General features: G+C 41.0%; 5 protein-coding genes across 6 annotated transcripts in view; 3 read left to right on the top strand and 2 right to left on the bottom strand.

Annotated features, from left to right (window-relative positions):
* Window positions 1-3,204, top strand: part of lgr6 (leucine-rich repeat containing G protein-coupled receptor 6) — a 38,166-nt gene extending 34,962 nt beyond the window's left edge. Inside the window, exons 16-18 of the mRNA XM_087833835.1 lie at window positions 954-1,108; window positions 1,725-1,805; window positions 1,896-3,204. Of these exons, the coding sequence (XP_087689961.1) occupies window positions 954-1,108; window positions 1,725-1,805; window positions 1,896-3,034 (1,375 nt within the window). The 3' untranslated portion in view covers window positions 3,035-3,204. The remainder of the gene's footprint in view (window positions 1-953; window positions 1,109-1,724; window positions 1,806-1,895) is intronic.
* Window positions 3,205-4,196: 992 nt separating this feature from the next.
* On the bottom strand, window positions 4,197-8,229 carry ube2t (ubiquitin-conjugating enzyme E2T (putative)). The gene is made up of 7 exons (XM_006785696.3): window positions 8,108-8,229; window positions 7,728-7,837; window positions 6,956-7,025; window positions 6,748-6,853; window positions 6,516-6,614; window positions 5,705-5,788; window positions 4,197-4,469 (listed from the first exon to the last, which is right to left on the bottom strand). Exons 2-7 carry the CDS (start codon window positions 7,834-7,836, stop codon window positions 4,353-4,355), a joined length of 585 nt encoding a protein of 194 aa, XP_006785759.2. The 5' UTR covers window position 7,837; window positions 8,108-8,229; the 3' UTR covers window positions 4,197-4,352.
* A 2,167-nt stretch (window positions 8,230-10,396) lies between these two features.
* Window positions 10,397-13,910, bottom strand: LOC118453855 (uncharacterized). Of its 2 annotated transcripts, none has more exons than XM_087834191.1 (4): window positions 13,564-13,910; window positions 12,894-13,150; window positions 11,094-11,274; window positions 10,397-10,986 (listed from the first exon to the last, which is right to left on the bottom strand). In XM_087834191.1, the coding sequence occupies exons 2-4, from the start codon at window positions 13,146-13,148 to the stop codon at window positions 10,790-10,792; spliced, it is 633 nt and encodes a 210-aa protein (XP_087690317.1). In that variant the 5' UTR covers window positions 13,149-13,150; window positions 13,564-13,910; the 3' UTR covers window positions 10,397-10,789. The 2 variants fall into 2 exon arrangements, with proteins under 2 accessions (XP_087690317.1, XP_087690316.1); XM_087834190.1 differs by having other exon boundaries at window positions 13,560-13,909.
* On the top strand, window positions 13,715-18,801 carry etv7 (ETS variant transcription factor 7). Its single transcript, XM_087834189.1, has 9 exons — window positions 13,715-14,204; window positions 14,402-14,540; window positions 14,668-14,832; window positions 14,910-15,086; window positions 16,237-16,365; window positions 16,479-16,622; window positions 17,814-17,956; window positions 18,082-18,182; window positions 18,280-18,801. Exons 1-9 carry the CDS (start codon window positions 14,172-14,174, stop codon window positions 18,467-18,469), a joined length of 1,221 nt encoding a protein of 406 aa, XP_087690315.1. The 5' UTR covers window positions 13,715-14,171; the 3' UTR covers window positions 18,470-18,801.
* Window positions 18,802-20,841: 2,040 nt separating this feature from the next.
* On the top strand, window positions 20,842-26,196 carry pnpla1 (patatin-like phospholipase domain containing 1). The gene is made up of 9 exons (XM_035905484.2): window positions 20,842-21,138; window positions 21,222-21,454; window positions 21,531-21,596; window positions 21,682-21,891; window positions 22,108-22,168; window positions 22,750-22,938; window positions 23,143-23,260; window positions 24,392-24,514; window positions 24,670-26,196. The coding sequence occupies exons 1-9, from the start codon at window positions 20,931-20,933 to the stop codon at window positions 24,833-24,835; spliced, it is 1,374 nt and encodes a 457-aa protein (XP_035761377.2). The 5' UTR covers window positions 20,842-20,930; the 3' UTR covers window positions 24,836-26,196.
* Window positions 26,197-26,882: the final 686 nt, after the last annotated feature.

Below are 26,882 nucleotides of genomic sequence, written 5' to 3'. Positions count from 1 at the left end.
GCCATTGAGTGCTTTCTTTAACTGTGTGATCTTCAAATGAAACTTGTATTTTGCTTTGTCCCAAAAAAAAGAAAAAAAAAAAGATCCCAGGTGTGTATCCTGTGGCTGTGAGGAAAACGCATCACCTCCCAACCCTTAAATTATCCTTCCTCTCGCAATTTTCTACTAATATCATGAATTTACCGAAAGCTGCCAACTCTGACAATTGACTAATTACAGTATATCCCTGCAAGCCATTCCTGAGCCGAACTTAAACAATGACTGAGTATTTGTTAGCAGCAAGTTAAATCTTGTTACAAAGATCCCTGAAGGCCTGGGAAGGTGAAGTAAAAATAAAGAGGAACTTTTAAAGAGATTGGCGATGGCAGCAGATCAAAGCTCTGTGTTAGTATCCCTGTAGAACATCGCACAAAACAGAACCTCTGGCAGACAAACATTTTAAAAGCACTAAAGGTAAAATAAAAGTTTTTTTTGCAGACATCTACACCAAAGTCAGCAGATCTGGACATCAGCAAAATAAATAAAAGCTTCACCTGCATTTTCCCCAAAGATGGACTGTTATCATTATTAAAAATTCAGTTGTGCTTTCATACACTGAAGCTTTTTTTGGTTGTTACAATGTTGCCACATTGTTACCATCCCCTCTGTTTACAAAGGATACCTGTGTCCAGTATAAGGCAAAAACACCCGGTCCCTATAGAATGTATATCTTTAATACCAGTCAAACTGATTACACATCAATCAAAATGTGGATTAATGTAAACACAAGCAACCTAAGAGCAACAGGAACAAAAGCACTTGAAGCTGCTGGGAAACAGTTTTAAATTGTGAACGTAGATAAAGCTCACGTTGAAAGAAACATCAGCCAGGACTTGCAGTTTTGTTGCCACCTTATTATGCTCCTGTATTTCTCCTGGTTTATTTTCAACACCACTCTCATCTGATTGGTACAGGGTGATAGAGATGCCTTATGCCTACCAATGCTGTGTGTACGGCTCCTGTGATAGCTACAAGCCAGCCGGTCAGTGGGACTCAGAACAGAGCAGCGCCAGTGAAGACCTGCATAAGAGGACTGTAGCCATGTACCCCATCCACACCGACACTCACTGTAAGACAACACATGCTTACGGTATCTGTGAAAACATACACACAGTATGTCAAAAGACTTCTAACATATCAGATGGGAATCTGACAACTAAGTGTCCATACCTGGTTGTTAAGGACGTGTCAGATCCTCACTGAAACCACCTAAAAACACACAACACGTGCTGACCCCTCCATTCCTGCATCCCTGTGGCCAGCAGAAAATATAAACAAATAAATCAAAATGAAGGTGAAATGAACCCATTAAATCTGCAGGATTAAAGCAGAAATTTAAAAATTGCTGCGTGTATTCAGAAAAATAACAGAATCAAGAGATGAATAAACCAAGACATATCACTGATTAAAATTTATTTACCTTTAAGAAACATGCCAAGACAATCAAAATTCATCCAAGCGCCAGTAATCTTCTAGAAGTGTCTATTTTCTGTCTGTGGAGCAGAATGTTATCATTACAACCCCCTGCAGCTAGTGTCACGCATAATCTGCATGGGATATATTGTGTTTAAGCACTTTCAGGATAAGCTCTCAGTATACTTTAACACATGGACCGTTTGGAGGTTTGATCAAAAAGAAAAATCTGAAATTCTGAATTCTGGCCCTAAAAAAACGTTTTCTTGCAGATGACCCAGACTTGGAGGAGTTCCAGCTGGAGTTAGAGGAATCCAAACTGCAGGCCAGTGTCCAGTGCACACCAACACCTGGTAATGCAAATCAATGCAAATGAGTTTTATTGTAGGGTATGACGCACGTAAGCATTTTAGCTAATGAGTTACTGTTTTGTGCTGTTGCAGGTCCTTTCCGTCCCTGCGACTCTCTGTTGGGCAGCTGGCTGGTTCGTGTCGGCCTGTGGTGCATCTCCCTGGTGTCTCTGCTGGGGAACTCCATCCTGCTTCTGTCTCTCTTTGGCTCATCGGGCTACCTGTCACCACTTCGCTTTACCGTGGCTTGCATGGGGGCTTCAAATCTCCTGACTGGTGTGTGCATGTGCACCCTGGCCCTTGTGGATGCTCTCACGCTGGGAGAATTTGGTCACCACGGAGCCCGGTGGGAGGGGGGTCCTGGTTGTCAGGCGACAGGATGGGTCTGGGTGTTTGCGTCCGAGGCCAGTGTGTTGCTGTTAACTCTTGCAGCAGTGCAGTGTGGTGTGAGCGTGACGTGTGCGCGCACCTATGGGAAGTCCCCGTCCCTCGTGAGCGTACGCACCTGCGCACTGTTCTGCCTCGTTCTCTCCGTCACGCTTGCTTCTCTCCCACTGGCGGGAGTCGGGGAGTATGGGTCCTCGCCTTTCTGCCTTCCCTCACCCCTGCCGCCCCCATCCTCTCGACTGCCGTCCTCCCTGGGTTTTCCCTTGGCCCTCATTATGATGAACACCCTGTGCTTGCTTATAGTCACAGGTTCACACATCCGCCTCTACTGGGAGTTACTCAGAGGAGAGTGTGAGGGCCTGTGGGACTGCGCTATGATCAAACATGTTGCCTGGCTAATATTCACCAATGGTCTTCTCTATGTACCTGTAGCTTTCCTCTCCCTTTGTTCCCTTCTTGGTCTCCTTTCTCTGGGGGAGGAAGTACTAAAATCAGTCCTCCTGCTTCTCCAGCCCTTGCCAGCCTGCCTCAACCCTCTCCTCTTCCTTCTTTTCACGAGAGACCACTCTCAGCTGTTTTTCTGGCCACGCCCCAAAGCACGTACACAGCTCCGTCGGGACCACACCTTGGACTCGTTGGTTTCCGTGGACACAGAAAAGAGCTCCTGCTCCGATTCCTCGACACAGGTGTCACTCACCGATGCCACTTACAGCGGAGGATCTTCTCTCCAAGCCCGGCAGGATCCGATCAGATTTTCCCACTGCTCCTCCACATCCTCCGTTCCTCTCATCCCTTGCCAAATACCTCCTCCCACTGCCAGAGATAGAGAAAGGGTGGCAGAGTGAGAGAGAGAGAGAGGGTGAGCGGCTGGTGATTTCTGGAAAGTTTGGATCAAGATGTCTATCACACTGCCATGTCTCTCACTCTCACCCATGAGCATCCACGCTAGCTGTCTGAAAAGCTAGGACACCATATGAATATTAAAGGACCATCTTCTGCAGAAAGACCGCCTCTAGGTTCAAGCTCCTCAGAACATTCAACACTGAAACTGTTACTACAGAGACTACAGAGCACAGAGAAGCTGAGGAGGAAACAAAGAGCCTCTGAAAGTGGAGAGCGGGACTAAAAGGTCCTTTCACAGAAAAGACTATTCAAGGACAATGACATTACTTTTTATATAAAGGACAATTTCAGACACATTTCAGTGGACTGAGTCATGGGGAACAGTTCAAATCCACATGGAAAATGTAAGCATTGGACAAATCCGTGATTTCGCCTGTGGGGAATTTAGGTAGCACCAATAGATCTTTGTTTATACTGAAAACTGATGAAAAATCCAACTCAGAAGATGCAGGTTGTTTGGTTCTTTTATAGTGGAGCCATTTTTTTTGTTTAAATACAAATTCTATCCTATTGCTAAGGTCTGTTTAAAAAAAAAGGGACTCCTCATCACACACACGGCAGCCAGTGTAAGCTAACAGTTTTCTTCCACAGATGTCATATTGAACTATGCAACTGTATAATACAAAGGTTGTTGTAAAAATGCTACTCTTTACACGGCAGCAAAGCGCCACAGGAAATGGGCCGCACATCTATTTTCATATGGTTTACATGGTTTGATCTCAAGAAAAGCAACTCTATCCAACAGGAGGCAAGCAGTCATAGAGACTGAATGGGATGTAGGTATTTTTCTTACAGACTTTAGAGTAGGCTAGCATTATGTACATACAATATAACTACCTCTGAACTAGCATGGTATTGACTCACTACAGCCTTATGATGTTTGTCTCCCCTTTTTATAAACAGCAATTATATAATTTTATATTATAAGAAATAAATCCTTAGCTTGTAAAAACAAATGTACTATTTAGGATGTACATACTTTGTATACAACTGGTTAAGCATATTTTTGAATAAAATTATCATCTTCATACTATACACACTCCAAGTATGCGCTTATGTTACAAGTCTGAGACACCTCCAAACCACACAAGAAGTCCAGCCACTCATTAATAAAATGAAACTTTAATATCACAACACAAGCACGCACATTCTACATACAGCCATCCACATACATTTAAAAACAAGACAAGTATTACATCTGTGTATAAAGTTAATACCACAGTTCTAACAAAGTGTCAGTTTTCTCAGGTGAGGTGGAAACTACACACAGGTTCTCTTTGCTGGATCTTCTGCTTCCTGCTGCACACTGTGCGCTTCTCTTTTTCGGGTTGATGCTTTCTGATCAGGAGTATTTTCTTTGTTGCCATCCACAACACCCTGGGGAGAAAAATGCATTAAAAAAAACAAAACACTCCTCCTAAACCAGAAAATCATCGAGTCAGTTAAACTGCTGGGGTAAGGAGCAGAGGGGGTTGTTAATGAAATTATATACAGGTGCACTACAGGTGAAAATGTAGCGCACCCTCATGACATGTTGTCTCAGTTTTTTCCACCACTTTTGCGTTTGGCTGGGGTCAGTGTCACTGCTGCTAGCATGAGTAATATTTGGATCCCACCAGAGGTTGGCCAGATTTGTCTTCAGTGTTCCTTTAGTTTTTCTGAGCAGTGCAGATGTACATGATGCACTCCATTACACTATAGTTACAGTAGAGAAAACAGTGGCTGGACACTGTAGCATGATCAAAATTGTTGCAACCATGTGCAATGACCTTGCAGTCTCATTGCCTCCAATTTGAACACAGTCTCTGATGCAACCTTTTGCTGCCATCCTCAAAACCGTAAAAAAGGGAGGAAATTGATCCCCTTCTATTTTGCAGCTGAATGAGGGCAAGCTGGTAATAACACGCAAAATGTTTGTCATGATTAAGTAGTAAGATTAGTAGCAAAAATCCAAATCTCTTGCCACCTGTTTCCATAAATTCAGAAGTTCCTCCACAAAGTGACATGATTGCTGCAGGACGGCAATCTAACTGCAACATGCCAAACGTGCTTGACAACTTTGCTTTTGTACAGTAAAAATTGCCAGTTCAGTTGCTCTGACTGACTAACTAACTTAAATCAGCTGTCACATGCTAGCAATCTCTCTGTGTTTATAGATTAGAGAGCAAATATTTGCAAAACCTTGCCAATCTTTCTGGGAGTGATTACAGTCAATCTGAATTGTTTGGACAAGTTGCTTCCCTCTAGGCAATCTGTGCAGTCACCTTACAATCGAGGAGGTTTGTCCAGAGGTCGAGTTTGCAACACCCTCAACCCCCAATCACAGAATGCAAAGAAAATCAGTGCAATTACAAGGAGGTTGTTTTCACTTTAATGTGACTGCAAATAAACAAGTTCTATTTACTTGGCTTATAATGTTCTATTGCAGGAGCACAGCACAACCTTGTGGGTCAAATAAAACAGTACACACAACTAACACATAACAGTGTTGTGGAGCAAGTGACAGGAATCATGTGACTAAGAATAGAGCAGCAGTCAGAGTGTAATTACATTAAATGATTGATAATTATAATTATACTATATTATATATATATAAGTCCTTAGTAACTTACAGAATTCTTCTGGACGGCGTGTTCTTGTGTCCACTTCCTGGCCTTCTCCATAAACAGGTGTTTGTTGTATTTGAATTCCGATGACTAAATTACGGGAAAAATAGATAAATAAAAGTACATATAAAGTTTCATTGTGCTACAGCTGAACACAGCTGCTCTCTAACCCAACAGGTTTGAGGTTAAAGGGTTTTTGACTTTCATCTAAAGTCATTTTGGGATTTACCAAACTCCCAGACTTGCCTTTAATTACTTAGGACAGCGGTCTCCAACCTTATTTGCGCCACGGACCGGTTTATACCCGACAATATTTTAATGGACCGGCCTTTAAGGTGTCGCTGATAAATACAACAAAATAAAACTAGTACCGGTATCGAAAAAAAAGAAGATTTATTCATAACACACGTGAAAAGACCCAGGAAAACCGAGTAAACGATAAAAACAATAACAAAATAACGCTGAAAACCGATAAAAACCCTGAAAACTATACATTTCACACCTGAGCCTCAACTCTCGCGGCCCGGTACCAAACGACTCACGGACCAGTACCGGTCCGAGGCCCGGGGGTTGGGGACCGCTGACTTAGGATACCTTTTATTTCCAGGGTTGAAGTTGAATCAATTAAAAACTGAACTATGTATTTTAGTCAAGACAATGTCTTTAAAACTTTTTGTTTTTTTAAATAAAGAGCTACTGTTACATGACAATATAGGTAACTCACAGTTTTCTAAAAATAAAATAAACCACCACAGACAGATTGTGTATGATAGATAGTTTTTTGTCCATCCTGTATATCAAACTATGTGTGACTCACTATATCAGCCATCAGTGGGTCGTCTGGATTTGGCTCTGCCATGAGTAGCTGTATGGAAGTGAGGACTGTGGAGATGTTTAGAGATGGCTTCCAGGCACCCTGAAAAAAAAATCAAATAAATATAAAGACAACACTACATCTAAAATGTATAAAATGCAACATATATCCTTGTGTCCACCATGTAATGGTGTTGAAATAAAGAGTTTATTATGTACTGGAAATCTCTTATAACCTTTGGTGGCAGTTTAAGAGCATCATGGCAGATCCGTCCTGAATTGTCAATGTTTGGATGGTAGATTGGAGTCAAGAATCGGATTTTGGGAGGCTCAAACGGGTACCTAAGAGAAAAAAAAAAAGCATGTCAGTCCTGCTAGAGTGGAGTGAAAACATGTAACTAGTAGAGAGAAACTCATCAATGTTAAAGCTCAGAGAAGAGGTACCTCTCTGGAATCTTGACCTCCAAGGAGAAGACTCCACCATCATAAGCAGTTCCTGATCCACCCAATATCTCTGGAACATAATAGGGGTTAAACATATGGTCATGTATTTGATACATTTTAATGACAGGATCCACTGCAAAAATGGATGTCAGAGTGATCTTAATCAGGTGAAATATTCTGAGTATATAGGATAGGTAAATGTATCTTGGCAATTTGTTAGGTACACCTGTTCAACTGTCTGATAATCAGCTAATCACGAGGCATCAACTCAGTGCATTATGGCATATAGACATGATCATTACAACCTGCTGAAGTTCAAACTGAGCATCAGAATCGGAAGGAAAGACGATTTAAGGGACTAGTAACGTGATTTTGTTAGTGCCAGATATGGTGGTCAGACTCTATCAGGACCTGCTGATCTACTGAGGTTTTCCACATAACCATCTCTAGAGTTCACAGAGAAATGTCCAAAATGAAAAATATTCAGAGACCAGGAGATCTCTGGGTCAAAATGCCCCACTGATTTCAGAGGTCAGAGGAAAATGGCTACGCTGGTTTGCGCTAATAGGAAGGAAACAATCCAAAAGAGCCTCGATGAACGCATCAAATTTAGAAGCAGACGGGCCACAGGAGCAGAGACCACACCGGGCACCGCCGCTGTTAAAAATTACGATAGTTCTGAAGGCAACACAGAGGTCCAACCTAGCAACGCACATAATAAAGTGTCTGGCAAGTATAGCTTTAGTCGTTTTAGTGACACAGTAGTACATACGTGCCCGGAGGTCGTCTATCTGATCTTCGGTCTGCCAGCATGTTATCCCAGGGGGGGGCTCGGTGCTTAGCATTTGAAGTTCACGTTTCAAACGAGAAGCCCTCTGCATTCTGAAAAACAGGCAGCTGGCTAATTAGCGTTACACTTAAAGTTCGTGGGTCAGTCTCCACACACGCTTGTAATTATTTAATCATAAACGTAGAACATTTATTGTCAAATTGCTCAATGAGACAGTGGTTTGTTTGTGATGTTAGCTGCCTTCTTGTGATGCTGAGCTAACGCCTTTGCTTACTAATGTGAAGGCCGAGAAATAAACACCTTCTTAGAGCAAAACGTCTAATAACAATTTGTCAGGTGGAGCGCACCTCTCGTTTACTTACTTTTTATCAGCTGTGCACTTGATAATCACTGTCTGTCTTAATCGAAATGTCAGTTTCACAGCTCTCGGCGAAGCAGCGTCATCGACTCTGTTTTGGATTTCCCTCTCCTTACGTAAGCACCGCCCGCGCGCCGTTCTTCTTCTTCTTCTGTTGGATTTATTCAGATGAATTACCGCCACCGTGTGGTCCCGAGTGTGAGCTACCAGGAGGCTACTTCTGCGCACAAATAACACAGCATCATTTTATTTTTAATTCAACAGTGTTACAGTGATCATCCTGCAACCCAGTAGCCTCTCTGCTTGCCCCTCGAAACACTGGGCAACTAACCCTTTATGTGTATGTGTGAAATGTGATTGTTAGAGGATACTAAAATCACTTTTCATTTATAGCCTTACAAAAAGGAACAAGAAGCATCTCCTGGTGACTCTCTGGTCTCTAGTCAGTATTTACTTATAAGGTAATATTTGTGTATTTTCAATGTGTGAATTTAGTTTTCTTTGTTCTTTTTAAATGTCATTTAAGAGGTTTCAAATAAGGGTGGCATGACAAATGTATACTTTGGTTATACAAATATTGTCTAGGAGTAGGTAATGGATAATAGGTTTAAAAGGTTTAAAAGACTTGAGCAAATGATCTAATATTGCACTACAATTGACACTACTGTATATCTAACTAACAAAGCAGTTCATCATCTTTTTCTCGACAACACTTATTTTAAGGCATTTTGGGTAAACTTGAATGAAAAGAAGACACATGTGAAATGTAAAAGTGAGATCAGAGGTCAAATATGAAATTGTATTTGGAAGCAAACTATAATGTGATACTGACCCCATATAACAGTATCATTTCCTAAATGTTGCCAGTACAAAAATGCAGTAGACTTTATTTTTTTTATTAAAGTTTGACCTTATTTAACCTCGAAGAAGAAGACCGAGGTCCAAAGTAATGTGATATTTATAATCCCCATGTATAATTAAATGCCTGTATGTCTATATGACAGTAAGAAACATAATAATAATAATAATAATAATAAGTAACTTGATATCACATTATCACTTGGACCTTCAGATCTGTTGACCCTGAAGGAAAGGACACAGGTCAGTTATGATATGACATTTTAAAATCTTTAAAGTTAAGATGCTTTTTGTGGACTTTACATCCATCAATCATTAAGTTGATGGATGTAAAGTAATTATTAATGGATTGTTAACACGACGAAAAGCTTTTGAGCTATCGTGTTTAAGGACAAAATGACACACACCCCAACGCCACCAAATGTATCACTTTCTTGGTGGAGACGACACCATGATCTTTGTTTTATTTTGACAGCAGAAGCACTATAACACTTTGGTATCATCTTGTTTTATTCTTTCTAATTCTTTTATTCCTGTTTTCCATTTATTGTATGATTACACATTCATACAGTTGGGTTCCTCCATAGAGTTCTTCTGAGGGTGGGTAGATGCGTCTCTAACAGCATCACCATCAACACAGGAGCACCACAGGGGTGTGTCCTCTTGCCACTGCTCTACTCCCTCTACACTTCAGACTGTGTGGCCACCCAGTTTGCTGACGACACAGTGGTGTTGGGCGCCATCTCCAACAACGATGAGGCGACCTACATGGACGAAGTGAAGAATCTGGCATCATGGTGCCAGAACAACCACCTCCAGCTGAACGTCGGCAAGACCAAGGAGCTGGTGGTGGACTTCAGAAGGAGTCAGCACAGAGACTACAAGCCCATTATCATCAATGGAGCTCCAGTGGAGAAGGTGCAGTCCTTCAAATATCTTGGTGTCCACATCTCCTCAGACCTGACATGGTCTGCCCACATTCAGGCCCAGACCAAAAAGGCTAGGCAGCGCCTGTATCACCTACGACAACTGAGGAGTTCAGGCTATCTCCAGAGATCCTCAGGATTTCTATACAGGCGCTGTGGAGAGCATCCTCACACAGAACATCTCATCGTGGTTTGGGAACAGCTGTGTGAAGGACCAAAAAGCTCTCCAGAGAGTGATCCGTACAGCAGAACGCTGCTGCAGGATCCCCCCGCTTCAGGACACCTACACCAGGAGATACTGAAGGACCCGTCCCATCCTGGCAACAAACTGTTCCAACTTCTGCAATCTGGTAGAAGGTTCAGCATCATCCGGGCAAGGATGGAGAGACTCAAGAGGAGCTTCTATCCCCAAGCCATCCGGGCCCTAAACACACACACCCGCCCTCTCACATCATCTATAAGTGACTGAGACAGGACTCTCTTCCAGACACTTAAACCCAGACACAATGTACATTTCAAATTCCTTTAATTTTAATTTTAAATATGTTTATATTGTCTATTCTTATGTCCATGTCGAGGAGCGTGTCAGGTTACATTTCACTGTGTGTTATACTTGTATAACTATGCATGTGACAAATAAAGAACCTTGAACCTTCATTATGTTTTATTTCCACTTTTCACAGTAATGCTGTTTCTAAGTTTTAAAATCACCGTACTGTATATTGGTGCTGATGTAAGAACACTGCATGTAGGGAATGACAGAAAATGATATAAAAACATCTGTATATGTTTATCATTATGATAAGTTCAAGTTATTCCATCTTCAAAAGGAAGACCATTAATGACTGATGTAATCACACTAAACTTCACAATCACATAAGTAGTGTAGATCCGACACAATCTTATTTGAAGGCAGTGGCAAAGATAGCCTGAAAAGTAATGTTTCTGTCCTGCTTGTCCTCCATTCTGACATCAGTGAAGCCGGAGTCTCTCAGAGCTGCCATGTAGGCCTCTGGGCGCCAGTTTTCCCCTGGCATCGCCCCCTTCGCTGCAATCGTAGCCACACGAGAAAGCCTCAGAGTTGTGACCATCAGGGCTCCTGGGTGGGTTAAAAAGACGGGGAAATTCAATTTGAGAATCATTATTTAAAGACAACTTTTGGAACTAAATCTGTAAATAAAGTTTGCCTGACTGTCGTGGCATTACCTGGCTTCATCACCCGGTGTATTTCTGCGGCTCCTTTTCTAAGATCAGGCCAGAAGTAGTAGCAGTTACAGTGAAAGACTCTGTCCACAGTGCTGTCTCTGAGAGGCATTGCTGCTACGTCACAGTGGTGGAGGGTCACTTTCTTACTCGCTATCAGTTCCATCATTTGTTTCTTTGCCATCTGTCAGACACAGAAGAATTACAACATTGTCCCTGATTAGCAGCTATGCTTCTCTAAGGTCTCAGCTGCCTGCTCAGCAGAGCTTGATTTTTATTTATGTTTTAATATACAACCAAGGTATGAACGCACAACACATCAAACCTTAAAGAAGCTGGGCCAGACCATGCCAGGTGCGATCACTTAAGAACAGGACATTGTTCACTAGTAGATGCTAATTTGCACGGGCTTGATAGAACCCTTGGTTTTTAGGGGTGGGGAAAAATGGATACTGTGTAGCATTGTGATATTTTGTTTGCTAATAATGTATGGATACAGGGACAGCTGAAATCGATATTTTGTTACAAAAAGGTTTTTGTGCTCTGACTTCAGAGCATGTTGATCCTTTTTCTGAGCAAGAATCCTGACATTCCTTCACTGTCCAAATGTGTTTCACTTGTTTTTGGCAGCAATAAACATGACAGTTTACTTATTTTAATTTAAGACATGTTTTATTTTAAAAAGTTTAAAACTTTTTTATTTAATGTAAAATTATATTTTGTTTTAATTTACTTTCAAATTCTTCAGTTGCTGAAGGGGCTGCATAGTTTTCATAAACTGCATAGTTCAGAATAGCTATAATTGTACCAGATGGTTGATTCAGTTAAGTTGGACTAGACTGTAATACAAACCGTTCAGTTTGTCAACAATAAAACTGAAATGAGAGAAAGACTGAGTGTGAGACTTTGATATTAGAGAAAATGAATATTGATAAAGTTTACCTTTATGTACAGAATCTGAATATCGCAAAATATTTTTAAAAATTGCAATAATATCGTATCGTGCGTTAAGTATTGTGATGATATCGTATCGTGGGATGTATGGTGATTCCCACCTCTATTGGTTTTAACGTAAAACTCAGTGTTGCAGCCACGGGCAGCACAAACGTGACCCCTTAAACTGATTTTAGCCTCATTATATTCCACTGAGTTATTGGTTCTGTTAATAATTAGCTGGCATAAACTCACAGCATCAGTGGAGACATCAGCACATTAGTGATGTCACATTCTCCACTGACACAAGATGGCGCTAAACGTGTTTCAAAAACTTGAAGCGCTTATTTCTTAAATCCAGCTACACAGACAGTGTTACATCTGTGTTAGTTTGGAGAGCAGGGCTCTGTGATCTACATCAGATTTTAAACATCAAGTGTTTCATTCTGACTTTAAATGGCCTCCACATAATCTCAATTTAAGAGGATACCTGTGAGATATGGTGGGAAATATCACTTCATGGGTGTGCAACAAATCTGCAGCAACAATCTGATTTTTTTCCTCCATGTCAATATGGACCAAAATCAAAGAAATGCTTTCAGCACCTTGTTGAATCTATGACACAGATAACTCAGGCAGCTCTGAAGCCGGTGCCAGTGAAGTAATGAAATAAGTGTCCAGTGTGCGTGTTTTCTCTGAAATAATGCTTTTTTTAAAGGCTTGCAGTGTGTCTGCTTTAGCAAAGAGGCCACAACAGAGCTTTGTGCTTTTACAAAACTCTTTTTCAAAGACACTCTTTGTAACAGTAACAACCCACATGTATTAAATAAACGTGGATTTGACTTGTTTATTCCACTCTTCCTACCTCACCTGATGCATATACTCTGAGTAATCCACCCCTATAAGGTGGCCTGTGGGGCCCGTGAGCAGTTTGGCTGCAGACTGCAGACCCAGACCGGGGCCATGACCCAGCTCCAGCACAGTGTCCCCCGGTTGGATGGCACACAGCTGCACAGCACTCTCCTCCAGGACCTGATTGTAAGCTGTGAGCCACTTGCTCACCAACCACCCTGCAAGTGATCGCGTGGGACGGCCCAGCTGTTTCCCCAGTTGTTCAGCCCACATGACTGAAAAAAAAAAAACATGAAATATTTGGCTAAAAACTTTCTGCTTTCGGGTTCAGCGTGTTCAGTGTGAGGACACGGTGTATAAAATGTTATAAACGGTTCGCTCTACTTCCTCACAGTGTGGCTGGACTTTGCTTGTCATTATTTGTTGCGCAGTTAATGTTTAATCCGCTGATTTGTTTCAAAGCCAGTAGAAGTTTATTAACATTGTTATTACTGTTAATAAACAGTCAATTAAAGTTGAGCACTTGAACTTGTAGATTTACAGACTAATCAGAGTTTCTGATCATGTTTCTCCGTTCAGGAGAAACAGCTGACGGCGCCCTCACGCACCGCAGTTCATACACGTACACGACAACATGGCTGCTCCTCTGACTCTCGGTGCCAGTTGCCCGGATAAAGCGCTTACCTACTTTCGTTTACGGTCAACGCTCGTCGGCTCTCAGCCACGCCAGTTTAGTCTTCCTGGTAGTGGGAGGAGCTTGTGCTTGCGCACGCGCTGCTCCGTCCTGGGGTGTCCTACACCTTTATAGTTTTACACTCTGGCACTTCTTATCATCCATCGACCACTTCCTGTAGTTTTCTTGTATTTTCTGGCCACACGTGTTACCGCTCATGTGTTGCGTAATAGCGAAAAAGAAAGAAAGAGAAATAAAAACTATTCAAAAAACAAAAATAGGTGTCACCCTCCCACCACATTTCATTTATGAACGAGAGCGTCTGTTGCAGCGCTTCTGTAAATATACTCCTGCGTGTCTAAACAAGTGCAGTCAGAGGTTTTGGAAATGTCCTCCGTCGTTGCTTCCTCCAATCATCCTATTTCGCACACACCCCCCTGCAGGGATTATATTTCTTTCGTTTTCATTTCCCGGAAGGGTCGATTGTGAAAATAGTGGCGTTTAAAAAAATCTTCGAGGGTTTTCGTTCAAAAGTGAGTTTTGTTTGAGACGTGAAGTTTTTTTCATTCTGCTTATGAGGAAATCGATTTTCTGTGCAGTCGAGCAGATTAAAGGACATTTCCATGGAGAGCGTTTCCCCGTCACCTTTGATCAAGGTAAGTGAGTCTTTCGGGGGCAAATCTTTTAAAGCTGTGTGGTCTAAACCATAAACCTGGAATCCGACTCAGTTTGTGTTTGAGCTTCGTGTCTTAGTCGCTGGACGGCGACCAGCAGCTGTTGTTTATGCTCTCTGTTGCTGCTGCTCCAAAAACTGCTGAGTGTGACTAAAGCCGTTTGTATTGATGTTTTGTAGCAAGAAAACAGTCCTCCATCGATTATACGTGAAAGGCAAGTCAACATTTACCCCACTGTGCATCACTCCCCACCTACCCACGATCCTTTGGTCAGTCCTCCCACTCAAGAAGACTTGTGGCATCTGCCTGGAAGGCTGAGTGAGTTAAATGATCCTCTCTGTTCTACTTATCTGTTAATATTAATTGCAGATATGACTGCAAATACGCACATGCAGCACCTTCTGCAAGCACATTTGATTTGAAATGATGCATTTATTGTTTCCAGGAATTAACCCGTCCCTGTGGGATAAAGATGATGTTTCCCTGTGGCTCCACTGGGCTCAAAAGGAGTACTCGCTGCGCCGGCCGGAGAAGGGGCGCTTCGAGATGAACGGCAGAGCCTTGTGTCTCCTCACTAAGGAGGACTTCAGACGCCGCTGCCCCAGCTCAGGTGGACATGAGTTAGTAGATAGAAGTCACCTGTTTCCGTGGCTGCATTTTCATGTGAAATCCCTCATTTTTCTGCAGGTGATGTTCTGTATGAGATCCTTCAGTGTGTGAAGCAGCAGAGGAGGAGTGTGGTGTGTGACCCGCCTAACACAACTCCTCCCGTGGCAGCTGGACACCTTCAGGGTCCAGTCAGCTGCCAGGTAATCGCTCACACGGTCCAAGAGCCACAGTCTCCCAAAGTCAGCGGCACCCCGGGTGAGTAAAATTAAATACATTTATAAATATATATACTGCTATACTACAGTTCAGTGTAAAGGCAGACAGATTTATTTGTGCACAAGTTGTAGACTCAGAGTGTTTTACATGGGGCAAAAAAAGAAAATGCATTAGATCAGCAATAGAACGTAAAAAAAATAAAAAATAGAGTAGAATTTAAAGAAATTACAAGAAATGCAGCCGTGTGTTGTGTGCAGTAATTCAACAAAGACACTCAGGGAGAGAGAAATGTTTTTGTTTAGATTTGAATGTGGCCATGATTGGACACACTGAACACACCTGTTGGTCTGTGTGCAGAATAACAGGTAAAAGCACCTTTGGTTTGGTTTCATTAGAGCCTCTTTGTAAAGTCTTAGGAGACCGAGAGGATCTCGAGTCTTCAGGAACATTTGTATCCACATAAGAACTTGTTTATTCTGGTTGGATCGTGGGTGTGAATACTTCCTGATTGACCACATCTGCAAACATATCACGTGGGAATCTTTTCTCTTTCCCGCTTGTGTTTTACTCTACATGTGAGGACATCCATTGACTTCTTATCCCCCAAATTTAAAGACTGACGTTAATCAATGTTTGCTCACCCCTAACAGAAATGCTTTCCTTTGCTCTGTGCTTGTTCTTCTCATGTGAGGAATAGTGATTCGCTGGCAAAGATGAAATAAACCCTCATTGTTTTGTGATTGGGTACTTTGACTGACTTCTCTGCAAACACTGATTTTATTTGCTCACCTAATTACATCTCCACATGTCAGAGCGTTAAGCAGTTATCACATCATTTATAATGATGAAGAAATGCAAATGCTGAAGTACCAGAAACATAAATGGTGTATGCCTACACTACACAAAGACACACTCCCACAAACGTTTGTCAAGCACAACAACTGTGTAATCTTTCCCAGGAAAAGAACGTGTTGGCCAATGAGCTGCAGTTTCCTGGAGAAAGTGATCCTTTAACTCTCAAGTTCAGAACAATGACTTTGTTCTGTGCTCCGTCTGCTAGAAGTAAAACAGTCTCTGTGTTAAACATTAGCTTGTGCTAAGCCTGATGTTATCAAACGTTCATGTGGCTGTAAAGTCACTTTTACTTTCACTTTAGCGTTTCACATTTCCTCATATTTCTGACTCACAGTTTTACCCGCTTTCACCACCGCGGTGCTGGCTGCTGTCGGGGCCGCTGTAAGCAGCCCGCCAAAATCAGTGTCAGCCCTCACAGATCGCCCCGTCTGTTACACTTTGTCTGCACCACTCACACAAAAGAGTGAGTATGACAAATGGCCACACCAGAAGTAAATTGTCCTGCAATTCCTACTGTTGCAGAGGCTTCATTTCTGTGCCTTTCTCTTTGTCGCATTCTGTGTCCGTGTCTCTTAGACGGAGCAGCGGGTGCCTCAACATTGCACCACAATCAGGATGAGTGTAATCCCCAAACGAAGAACGTCACCCCAGAGCCTCTGAACCTCTCCAGCCGAGATAAGCCGAGGAGTCCGCTGCACAAGGCGAACGGTCGCATCCCAGGTATTGTTACAATAATTTGTAACAATCATGTATTGATTGTTACAAATTTGTATTTAATCACAGAAAACACACAGAATTGTTAAAACCGTGTCTCTTTAAAAAGTGAAGAAAAAAAATGTCATATATCATAAACAGCATTTTCTATACTATCAGCAAATGCACCAATAACACGAACACACTCAGTTTCCTCGAAACAAATTTAAGTCCAACACGTTGGATTTGTTTGTGAGGCAAAGAGCAAAACAGACACAACATCCTGAAGCAATAACCCAGAAGTGGACCTGCGCTTTAAATATTCAATAGTTGGCTATTTTATTCTTTTGTTATATCTAAATGACGGCTCAACATGATATGTTAATGTCAGCTTACAGGTGAACTTGTGGTGAGAAGTTTCCTTGTCATGGGCGTGAATGTCGTGGTCATTTGAGGCTTTTAATGGTTTTCTTTGAACGGTTCTTTGTCCAGGTGAATGATTGTACAACATGCATCGTTAATGACTTTCTCTGATCCACACAGGGAGAAAAGTATACATACATTCATCTAAATCTCTTAATAAGTGCTGATGAAAGTCCTGCAGTGTTGTTTAACTACAACTGGTCGTTTCTCTTTATCAAAATAATAAAAAAGAAAGAACACAGATAGAATTTCAGAACTTCAGAAGGTCTCTTGAAATTTCTAAACAACTCCAGATTCCAATATTATCAGCAAGTGTGTGTAAGTATTCGAACAGTACGACTACTCTTAAAACCTGGGCACCAACCAATTTACATGAATTTGACCATTTCTGCCAAGACGAACGGTAAGTGGCTGCTAAATGCATCTTGCTGTGGGACATTCAACTATATATTAGTGAGCCTGTGTATATATACTGTTGACCCTGTGTGGATTAGAGAGAATCTAAAACAAATATAAACTTGTGTACCTAGTTCTTGTTTTCTAAAGTCGTTAAAGATATCTGCTGTAGAAGAACAGGTCAAATAAATCATTAAAAGATGTAAATGACCACGGCATTCATCCACATGATTAGTGCATGTACACTTGTGACCACACCATTTATATACGTGTTTATTGGAACACTGAGAGTGAGAAATATACTAAATAGTACTGAATTGAACTTTAAATACGTGTATTTAGTGACAGTAGTGTAAGTTTTGCCAACATGTGTGTGATTACTCTTTTAATCATGGCCAGAGTGCAGGCTGCTGTGGGACTATGTGTATCAGTTGCTTTGTGATGATCGTTACCAAGAATACATTCGATGGGAAGATCCGGACAGCTTGGTTTTCAGGGTGGTGGACCCCAATGGATTGGCACGGCTCTGGGGAAACCACAAGGTGAGTTCCCATCAGGAAAAACGACTACACAGGTGGAGAATAAAACAAAGCAGAAAAAAGCAGGAACACTGGGGAATAGTGAATAATGTAGTGCATGACTAATGCTGCATGATCTCTTTTTACAGAACCGAGAAAATATGACCTATGAGAAAATGTCCCGGGCTTTACGGCATTACTACAAACTGAACATTATCAAAAAAGAAAGAGGACAAAAACTCCTTTTCAGGTCTCGTCTCTACTCCTTTCTTTGTCATCCGCTTTCTATTTTCCTCTTAAATAACATTCGAACTCATCCTTCCTGCCTGTTCGTCGCCTCCCTTCAGGTTTCTGAAACTCCCTCAAGATATCAGGAAACAGCAGGTCGAGGCTTCCGGCTCCCTGGAGCAAACTCCACCTCACAATGGCGACTTCCCGGACTCCAGTCCTACACAAGAGTTCTCTGAAGACCATTTTGAGGTTTCCCCTGATCGGACGTCTCCACAGCCTCCTCCGACTGGTGCACCAGTGAGATAGAATAAAACCATGTGTAGCAACACGGCTCTTACTGAATAAAATGGGAGGTTGTAATATATTTATCTCGTGGTTTGAGCTTTCAGGAAAAAAATGCATGTACAGTCTGAAAAAACACAGTTGTGTTGTTTACTGTGAGATTATTTTTTTTTCTCTGAATCAATGTGTGTATAACTGTGATCTGGGTAAACACTAATATTAAGAGTGAGGGAAACTGTGAAATTACACAGAATTATCCAGCCAGCAAAATAATATTCAAGACTTAAAATTATCTGCTTTGTTCAATATAATCACATAACAGAGATATTTTCATAAACTTTACAGGTCTTGCAGCTATGGCTTGGAAATGACTACAGTCCAATAACAGGTTAATAAGAGTTTAATAACAGAAAGGATACATACGAGAGGATAAATAACTGTTTTTGTTCTGAATGCTGGTTAATATGCAAGATTGTTTCCACCACTAGAAAAAAATTGCCATCAATAAGTCAAAATGTCAGGTTATTATCTCCCATTTTGGTACGGTTCCTGAAAGTTTCAGCTTAAGTAGTAATACCTTGAAATCTCCAGCGTAGCTCAGAATGGGATTTTTACTAATTGTTATTTTTTTCAGTGGTGGAAGCAGCTTTTTCTACCCGTAGGTTAAGAATTTGGTGTTTCATTGTGTGTGTGTGAAAAGTTTGCATTGAACTTGCTTTGGAAAAATAAATATTTTGATGTGTACTTTATTGATCCCTGAGGGGAAATGTCTCTCTGCATTTAACCCATTCACTCAGTGAAGCAGTGGGCAGCCATTGGGCAGCCAGGGAGCAGTGTGTAGGGACGGTACCTCGCTCAGGGGCACCTCAGGGGAGCCGTTCAGTGGATTCGAACCCCCGACCTTCCGATCATGGGGCAACAACAACAATTGCAATATTCCCTCATGACAGTTGAATGGTCTGAATTTTACCAGCAGGGGGTGCTGTTGTTAATTTAATAGGATTTACAATTCAATGATTCAAATACTCGTATTTCCTGCAGTGGTTCAGCTTTTGAATATTTTTAGTTTTAAGGAAAAGACAAAAAGTCACCACATGTTATAAGACTGGCTGAGCCATGGCTGATTTACTCGTCATCTGTGGATGCTCATCTTTCACCCATCTTTGACAATGCAGTTTTTACAGTTTTGGGCCTAAAAACATTTTGACCTATTAGGTATAATAACTGTTCAGCTGGAGCTGTAGAATTCGTAAAATAGAGGCTTGTGTAGAGTGTTTCACAGGCTTACATGTCCATCTCCACTTTGTCAGTTTGATGTTAATTAAACAGATCAGACAGGTGGCAGCACAGACGTAGGAATCGACTGTAAACTGACATTTCAGCTTTTTTTTTTCCCACCTGAATGCAAATCAGTTCGATAATTTACTCATTCAACATGTCGATTTTATCCAAATAGTATAAAAGCTGCATCTGTTACATTAAGATTAAGTTCATTTGAAACTAGGTAGCTGGCATGGTTTGAGCCAAATACCAGAGCAGCTTACATTACATCAATGTCTCCTCTAATATCCAACACTGCAAAAATAAGTCAGCTTTGCTTAAAAAATGCATGTAAAGTACCAAGTGAAGTAAAGTTAAGAAAGTTAGAAAAGCTAGTTTATTATTGGTGTGTAATGCTTAATGAGGTTACCAACACACGTGCACCAAATTACCTGATACAGGGGCAAAAGGCAGGAGATCAGTTAGGCTCGGGGCTTAAGAGGTTAATTTAATTTTAAGAAAGTCAAGCGTCGCCTACTTGCAGACAATAGTAACATTATCTGTCAGGAGTCAGACATCTCATGTGACTCCTGTGTCCAACAGGCAACCCTGCATGACGTAAAGATCAGGCGGAAGTCAGTAATTGCTACAGGAGGTGATGCTAAATCACTGTTTCCAACTTAAGAAAGCTCACCACATTAACAACACGACTGAAGTAAAGCTCACAACTCGACAAAATGAGTGTTTTAATCTTAGACACTAACAGTCCCATTAGTCTCCAGAAATATCAGTCAAGTAATTATAAATTAAATATTGACTATCACTCCTATATATGATACTGATAAACAGAAGAATGTATCGCAGAAGCGTTTTATTTGCAACAGCTGGTAGTTTATCAGTTTATGTGCACTCAGTGAAACTTTCCACCTTCTCTCATCTTGTTTAAAGTGTTTTTATTCAAATAGTGTGAAAGTATTTTGGTTCATGCATTGCAACCATGGAGCTACACAACCTCCCAACATTAGAAATCCTTATTTTACCCCTGTTCACATGAGCATGACCAACATGCTATGTCTAATCGCAATGGATTTAAAAACGCTGACTGTGAAACGCTCTCCCAAGATCTGAGTGGATAGTTCATCGCCTTAGCTTGTTCTCCATTTAAAAAAAAAGAAGTTTTTCTCCATTTACAATATTTAAACAGATCATTGAAAAACCTTGGAAAATGACCCCTGGAGTTTCCAGTTGTCAGTACACTGAAAATCCTTGGTCCATCTCCTTTTCTGGATCAGGGTTCTTGGCCACCTACCAGTTAGGCGTCGCCCAGTGCTTCCTGCATTATGCACCCTGGATAGTACACTGCGCACCGAGCATCCTTGGCTCATCTGCTGGTTCTCTGGTAGCAGCTGCTGTGGTTTGTGAAATGAATCTAAGTAAGTGACTTTCTTATGTTCTGCAATGACTTCTGTTGGATGTATTCATTACACATTTATTCCTCCAATCCTCTAATTTACAGTTACCATTCGGGATGAGATGATTCATTTTGCCAAGGAAGTGAAGTCTTTCACCCTTGGACCACTGAACCCATCGATCAAGTTTTTTCACTGGCTGGAATGTATTTTAAACAAGCATCTCCCGTCTAATGCGCACCAACTGGCCAACGGTCGCCTTGCTGTTACCATGACCCGTCTGACGGATGGCGAGCAAATTCTCATGTCTGATTTTGACTCCAAAGAAGATGTAGTACAGGTACGCTTGCTCTACTGTTTTGGAGCTCAGAAATAAGTAAAAAACAAACCTTAATAACTATGTTATGTGTGTTCAGGCACTGCTTTGTAGCTGTTTTTTGCCTGGTTACTGTGGTTTTGTACCTCCATCATTCAAAGGAGTAGTGAGTATTTGGTGGCCTCAAAAATTCCCTCCCACCTTGTGAGCCCTGTTTTCAAAATAAAAATCCCAAATGTTAATCTCTGCAGTTCTATTTGGATGGTGGCTTAAGCGGCATTCAGCCTTTAGCGCCTGGATCCTCCAGTCGCACACTGACCGTGTGCCCGTTTTCTGGAGAGAGTGACATCTGCCCTGGCGATGCACCATGTAGGCTGGACGTTGTAACGTGTGGTGCCACTTTAAAGGGCAATTTGGACAACAGCTTCAGGTTCATCAATGCCATTTACCCAACTTTGGAGGTCAGACCCAAACTATATGTCGCCATATCCTATACTGCCTGTATCCTCATCTCGATCCTCAGTCTATTATTGTGTAATAGTAGCAGTTTGTGTTTAACATTTTTAGAAATATAGCAAAGGAAATTAAACATTACGCTACAAAACATTACATTATTTGTGATCTTTTATTTCATTGTGTTACATTTAATTATGTTTATGTCATTTTTTCCCCTCCAGAATATTGAGGAAGCCTTTCACAGCGGCTACAGAGATGCTGTTCATTTCCTTCAGAGTAATGGTGAGTCAGGTGCTAGTCAGAGTTACAAACAAACAAACAAACAAACAAACAAACCAACCAACCAACCAACCTACAAACAAACAAACAAACAAACAAACAAACAAACCAACCAACCAACCAACCAACCAACCAACCAACCAACCAACCAACAAACAAACAAACCAACAAACCAACAAACAAACCAACAAACAAACAAACAAACCAACAAACCAACAAACAAACAAACAAACAAACCAACAAACCAACCAACCAACCAACAAACCAACAAACCTACAAACAAACAAACCAACAAACAAACAAACCAACAAACAAACAAACAAACAAACAAACAAACAAACAAACAAACAAACAAACAAACAAACCAACCAACCAACCAACCAACCAACCAACCAACAAACAAACAAACAAACAAACAAACAAACAAACAAACAAACAAACAAACAAACAAACAAACAAACAAACAAACCAACCAACCAACAAACCAACAAACAAACAAACAAACAAACAAACAGTTTTTCTTGGCTAAATTTAATCTAACTTTCTCTTTAATTCCTTTCTCTCGTGTTCAAAACTGTCCCAAGGGCCACTTAGCGTTAATCAGAATATCACATGGCTTCATCTGGAAACCATGAAAGATGAAGAGGAGAGGAAGAAGCTGGAAAACGGGACGACCGAGCTGACATCTTTTATAGACAACGGAACCATTCAGATGAGTGACTCTACCACACAGGAACAATATCCTCCTCTCCACTTTGATACTGTGAAAAACGGCATGTTTTGAACACACTCACAGGCACAAATATTACTAATAGGGAAATAGCAATTTCATGGCGATGTAAATGAAATCTGACGTCGGTCAGTTTATCGATGTGACGTCAACAGAACGATGAATGATTCAGTAGAACAAAACTGAACCAAAACATTCATATTGTTCCACTTTTGCAAAACTATCTTTGTTCATGTCTGCGTTTCAGTGTTGCTGAGCAACGTGATGACTTATCTGAACATGTTTGGACTCCCTGCAAGAATCCTATTCTACCTGCTCCTGCCCCTCATGCTGTTTTATTATGCTGTGCTGCAGAACAGGGACAGGTAATGAACACACTGAACACAACAGGCCAGCAAAAGTTTGTGTGCTCCGAAGCTCTGAAACTCTCTTTGTTTTTGTTTGATAAACAAAGAAGAAAGAAAACAGCTCGATCGTTTCACTAATGACCATAAAGTTTCTGAGATGATGTGATCATCATGAGGTTGCTCGATAATTCCAGGAAACGGCTGCTAATAGATGGTGACGGAGTTCTGAAATTCCTATTTTTGTGCAGAGACGTAATGTGGTAATGTTCTCTTATACCTTTTAGAATTAGCAGTGCTTTCCATTGTTTATGCAACACTACATTAGCTGCAACCTGCAGCTTTTTACTTAGCTTCTTAATTTTTGTTTTTAGAATGACTGATCTCAGCTCCCAGATTGTCAGACTATTGCCTTAAACAGAGGCAGCATCTCTGCAACACATCCTAATCATCCCAATACTGCACGATAACCAGCAGCTACATCTCAGACTGTGCAGACTGAAGTTAGCATGTTAAAAATTAAAGTTCATGACATGAAGATCGACCAAGGAGGAGTTTTTTTCTAATAGTTGAGAAGGCCTCTTCTCTCTAAAAAGAAGATTGCCTTAAGTTTACAAAGCTGCATCTGGAACAATGTACTGTGGAGAGCCAAGATCAACGTGGGGATGTTGGATTTAATACCCTGCGCCATATTTAGAGAAAACCAAACAGATTCGACACAAACACCCCAAACAAACTGGTTCTGCCAGAACTTTCCTTCCCACTGTCTCCAGTGTGGAGCGCCTTGAGACAATTATTGGTGTTTTTTGGCACATATATATAGATGAACTTTAATTGAATTGAAGAAATCTTGTAAAGAAAATGGGCCCAAATCCCAACACAGTGATGTGAAAGACTGATTAGTCACACACAAAGCGCTCTTGCTGTTAAAGGTGTGCTTAGTTTTCTTAGATTTTTGCTAAACCAATAATTACACATTGTAATGTGTCATGTTTTATTCTTCATCTGAAGCTGTTTTTATCTCATTTTAAATTAAATTAAAGAGTATTTTCTTTTTCACATTACTGTACTTGTAGTTTCTTATTTACTTTTTATGCTTCAGTAACATCTGTTATGCAGATGCAGTCACTGTGACCTCTCTATTTCCACCAGGCTGGAGTTGCTGTTCAAGCAGATGCCTGAGCTTCTTCTTTTGACTTGGCACACCATGAGAGTTTTCACCTTTTTCTTTTTCGAAGGAGCCGTCTCTACCTTCAAGAAGAACATAAATGAAAAGTAAGACGGCATCTCTTATCTTAAATTATTAATTATTACTTACACTGTTTATAGCGTAGAGGATTTATATAGAATTATTTTACTTGAAATCTTAGCAGTTTTCCATCTCAAGTATTTCAGCCAAACTCAACTGAACTTGAATTTCTGTGTTTTAGCATCATGCCGGTGGCCCGGGCGTTGTGGCAGAAAGACCAGGCACAGTTGGAGGCGTCACAAGGCCGGAGGCCGCCGTCGTCTTTCAATGAGTTTTCTTCACGTTCAGAGAACGCCAGTGAAAGATCATCTCCGGTTTACAAGAAACCCAAAAAACAGTCTTTGTGAAATACTGTTGTAAACAAGTGAAGTGCAGATTTAACATGTTCTAAAGTGTTGAAGAGTTTACAGGCTTGTGATTTATGAAAGCTGAGTAAAATATCTGTATCTATGTTTTCATACCTGTGAAATTGTCTTGCTGAGGCAGTGGAGTGCAGACCTTCATAGTTGGCATAGTTTTGTCATTATTGGTTCTTTAACACTCAACGTTGTCCTGGATGTAGAATCCTTTAAAGCAGCGGTCTCCAACCTTTTCTGCACCACGGACCGGTTTATGCCCGACAATATTTTCTTGGACTGGCCTTTAAGGTGTTGCAGATAAATACAACAAAATAAAACTAGTACTGGCACCGAAAAAAAGAAAATTTATTCATAACACACATGAAAAGACCCAGGAAAACCGATAAAAACGATAACAAAATAACGCTGAAAACCGATAAAAACCCTGAAAACTATACATTTCACACCTGAGCCTCAACTCTCGCGGCCTGGTACCAAACGACTCACGGACCGGTACCGGTCTGAGGCCCGGGGGTTGGGGACCGCTGCTTTAAAGAATTTATGAAGAAGTTATGAAACCAAACAGTCGGACAAATCTATCCCTGAAGGTGTTTGACCTGAAGATGGTATGATGTAAAAGGTCATTGAAAGGCTGTAATCAACCCTTCAGAATTACTTTCATTTCCTTGGAGAAGATTAAAACTACAATCTTTAAAATGCACTGTGGTTAAGCTCTTCTAGAAAAAGGTCAACATGTCTCAGTCTTCAAACAAACTAATGAAATGTTTTATAGTTTAGTGTCATTTTTAAGCACAAAATGTGACAGAAATGCATATGAAAGTGGTATGTCTGAACATGGCGTCCTGTTTATCTACAGTGAGAGCTCTTTCAGAGCTGAAAAATCAGAACATCACTGACAAAAACACTCATGGTTAAGAATTTATCTGCAGGGTGACGGTTAGTCCTGTGATGAGCTGTTACACAGTAGGGCTCTTTCATCGTTACCTCACTATCGTTTTACAGCGAGTCGGTGGTGAACCGCTGTTGCCTCCGGCATGTCTTCATTTCATTTCCAGACGCAGCTTCATAAAGATCAAGGAATTCTGGGAAAGGGCACAAATACTAATGTGTGACAAGTTTGATGTCAAAGGAGCAGAAACCTACTTTCTAAGGCTTGTTTGCCTTGTATCAGGTCTTTGTGTTGCTCTTCTAACATTCAGCTGTTAGTAGCTGCGGTCTTCCCGTCTGTGCTCGATGCTTCTGGTTTCATTTGAGCAGCCTGCTGTTATAAATGAGGCTATATTGAGTTGTAGCCTTAGGACCTTCTTCATGTTTGATGCTTTTCTGCTTAATGACATTTACAATATAAAATAAAGCAGTTTTTTTAAATGATATTGTGTTTGAAAAATCGATTTTATTCAAAACTACAAAATCCACCAGGATTTTATCTCAGTTGCTGAAATCATGTCACGTGCACGTGCCTGCTGCATCTGCTCTTTCATGCTGTTCGTATACAGTGTATTTTTAAATTGCCCAGATACTTTCTATACATTTTATTTTTATTTTTTTACAAAGGCAACATTTAGACTTCAGCAATGTTGTCATTTGTAGCTGTTGACATTGATCGGTCTGTAAATGTCCGACCTTATACTTATGAACTCAGTAGTTCATGTTAATATTTGTAGCCTTAAATATAAGATTCAGGAAATTCAGTGACTGTTGTCAACAAACAGTGTAAGTGTGCTGGCTATTTCCGAGAAGTATTGCTTTATTAACGAAAGTGCACCGCATTCTCGGTGACCATCTAATCCACCTTTCACACTCCTGTCTGAATGGAAACATGTGTTGACACAGAGAGGAACAGATGATTTTGATCTCTCAGCTCCATGTCCTTTTTCCTACAGATGGCCTGCTACCTGCAGACAGATCCTCTTATATAATAAATGTGGATGGATGATACAGATAACACACACATCTGGTGCTGTTCCGCATCAGCCGCTGATCCCGCCAGTCAACTGGCAGTAAGCTGGCTTTGCGAAGAAAGAAAGATGCCCTT

This window comes from Neolamprologus brichardi, chromosome 20 (assembly GCF_056152115.1).
Source record: "Neolamprologus brichardi isolate AB-2024 chromosome 20, ASM5615211v1, whole genome shotgun sequence".
Taxonomy (NCBI): domain Eukaryota; kingdom Metazoa; phylum Chordata; class Actinopteri; order Cichliformes; family Cichlidae; genus Neolamprologus; species Neolamprologus brichardi.
Note: the sequence above shows the minus strand (reverse complement) of the source record. Positions and strands in the feature narration are given on the sequence as shown.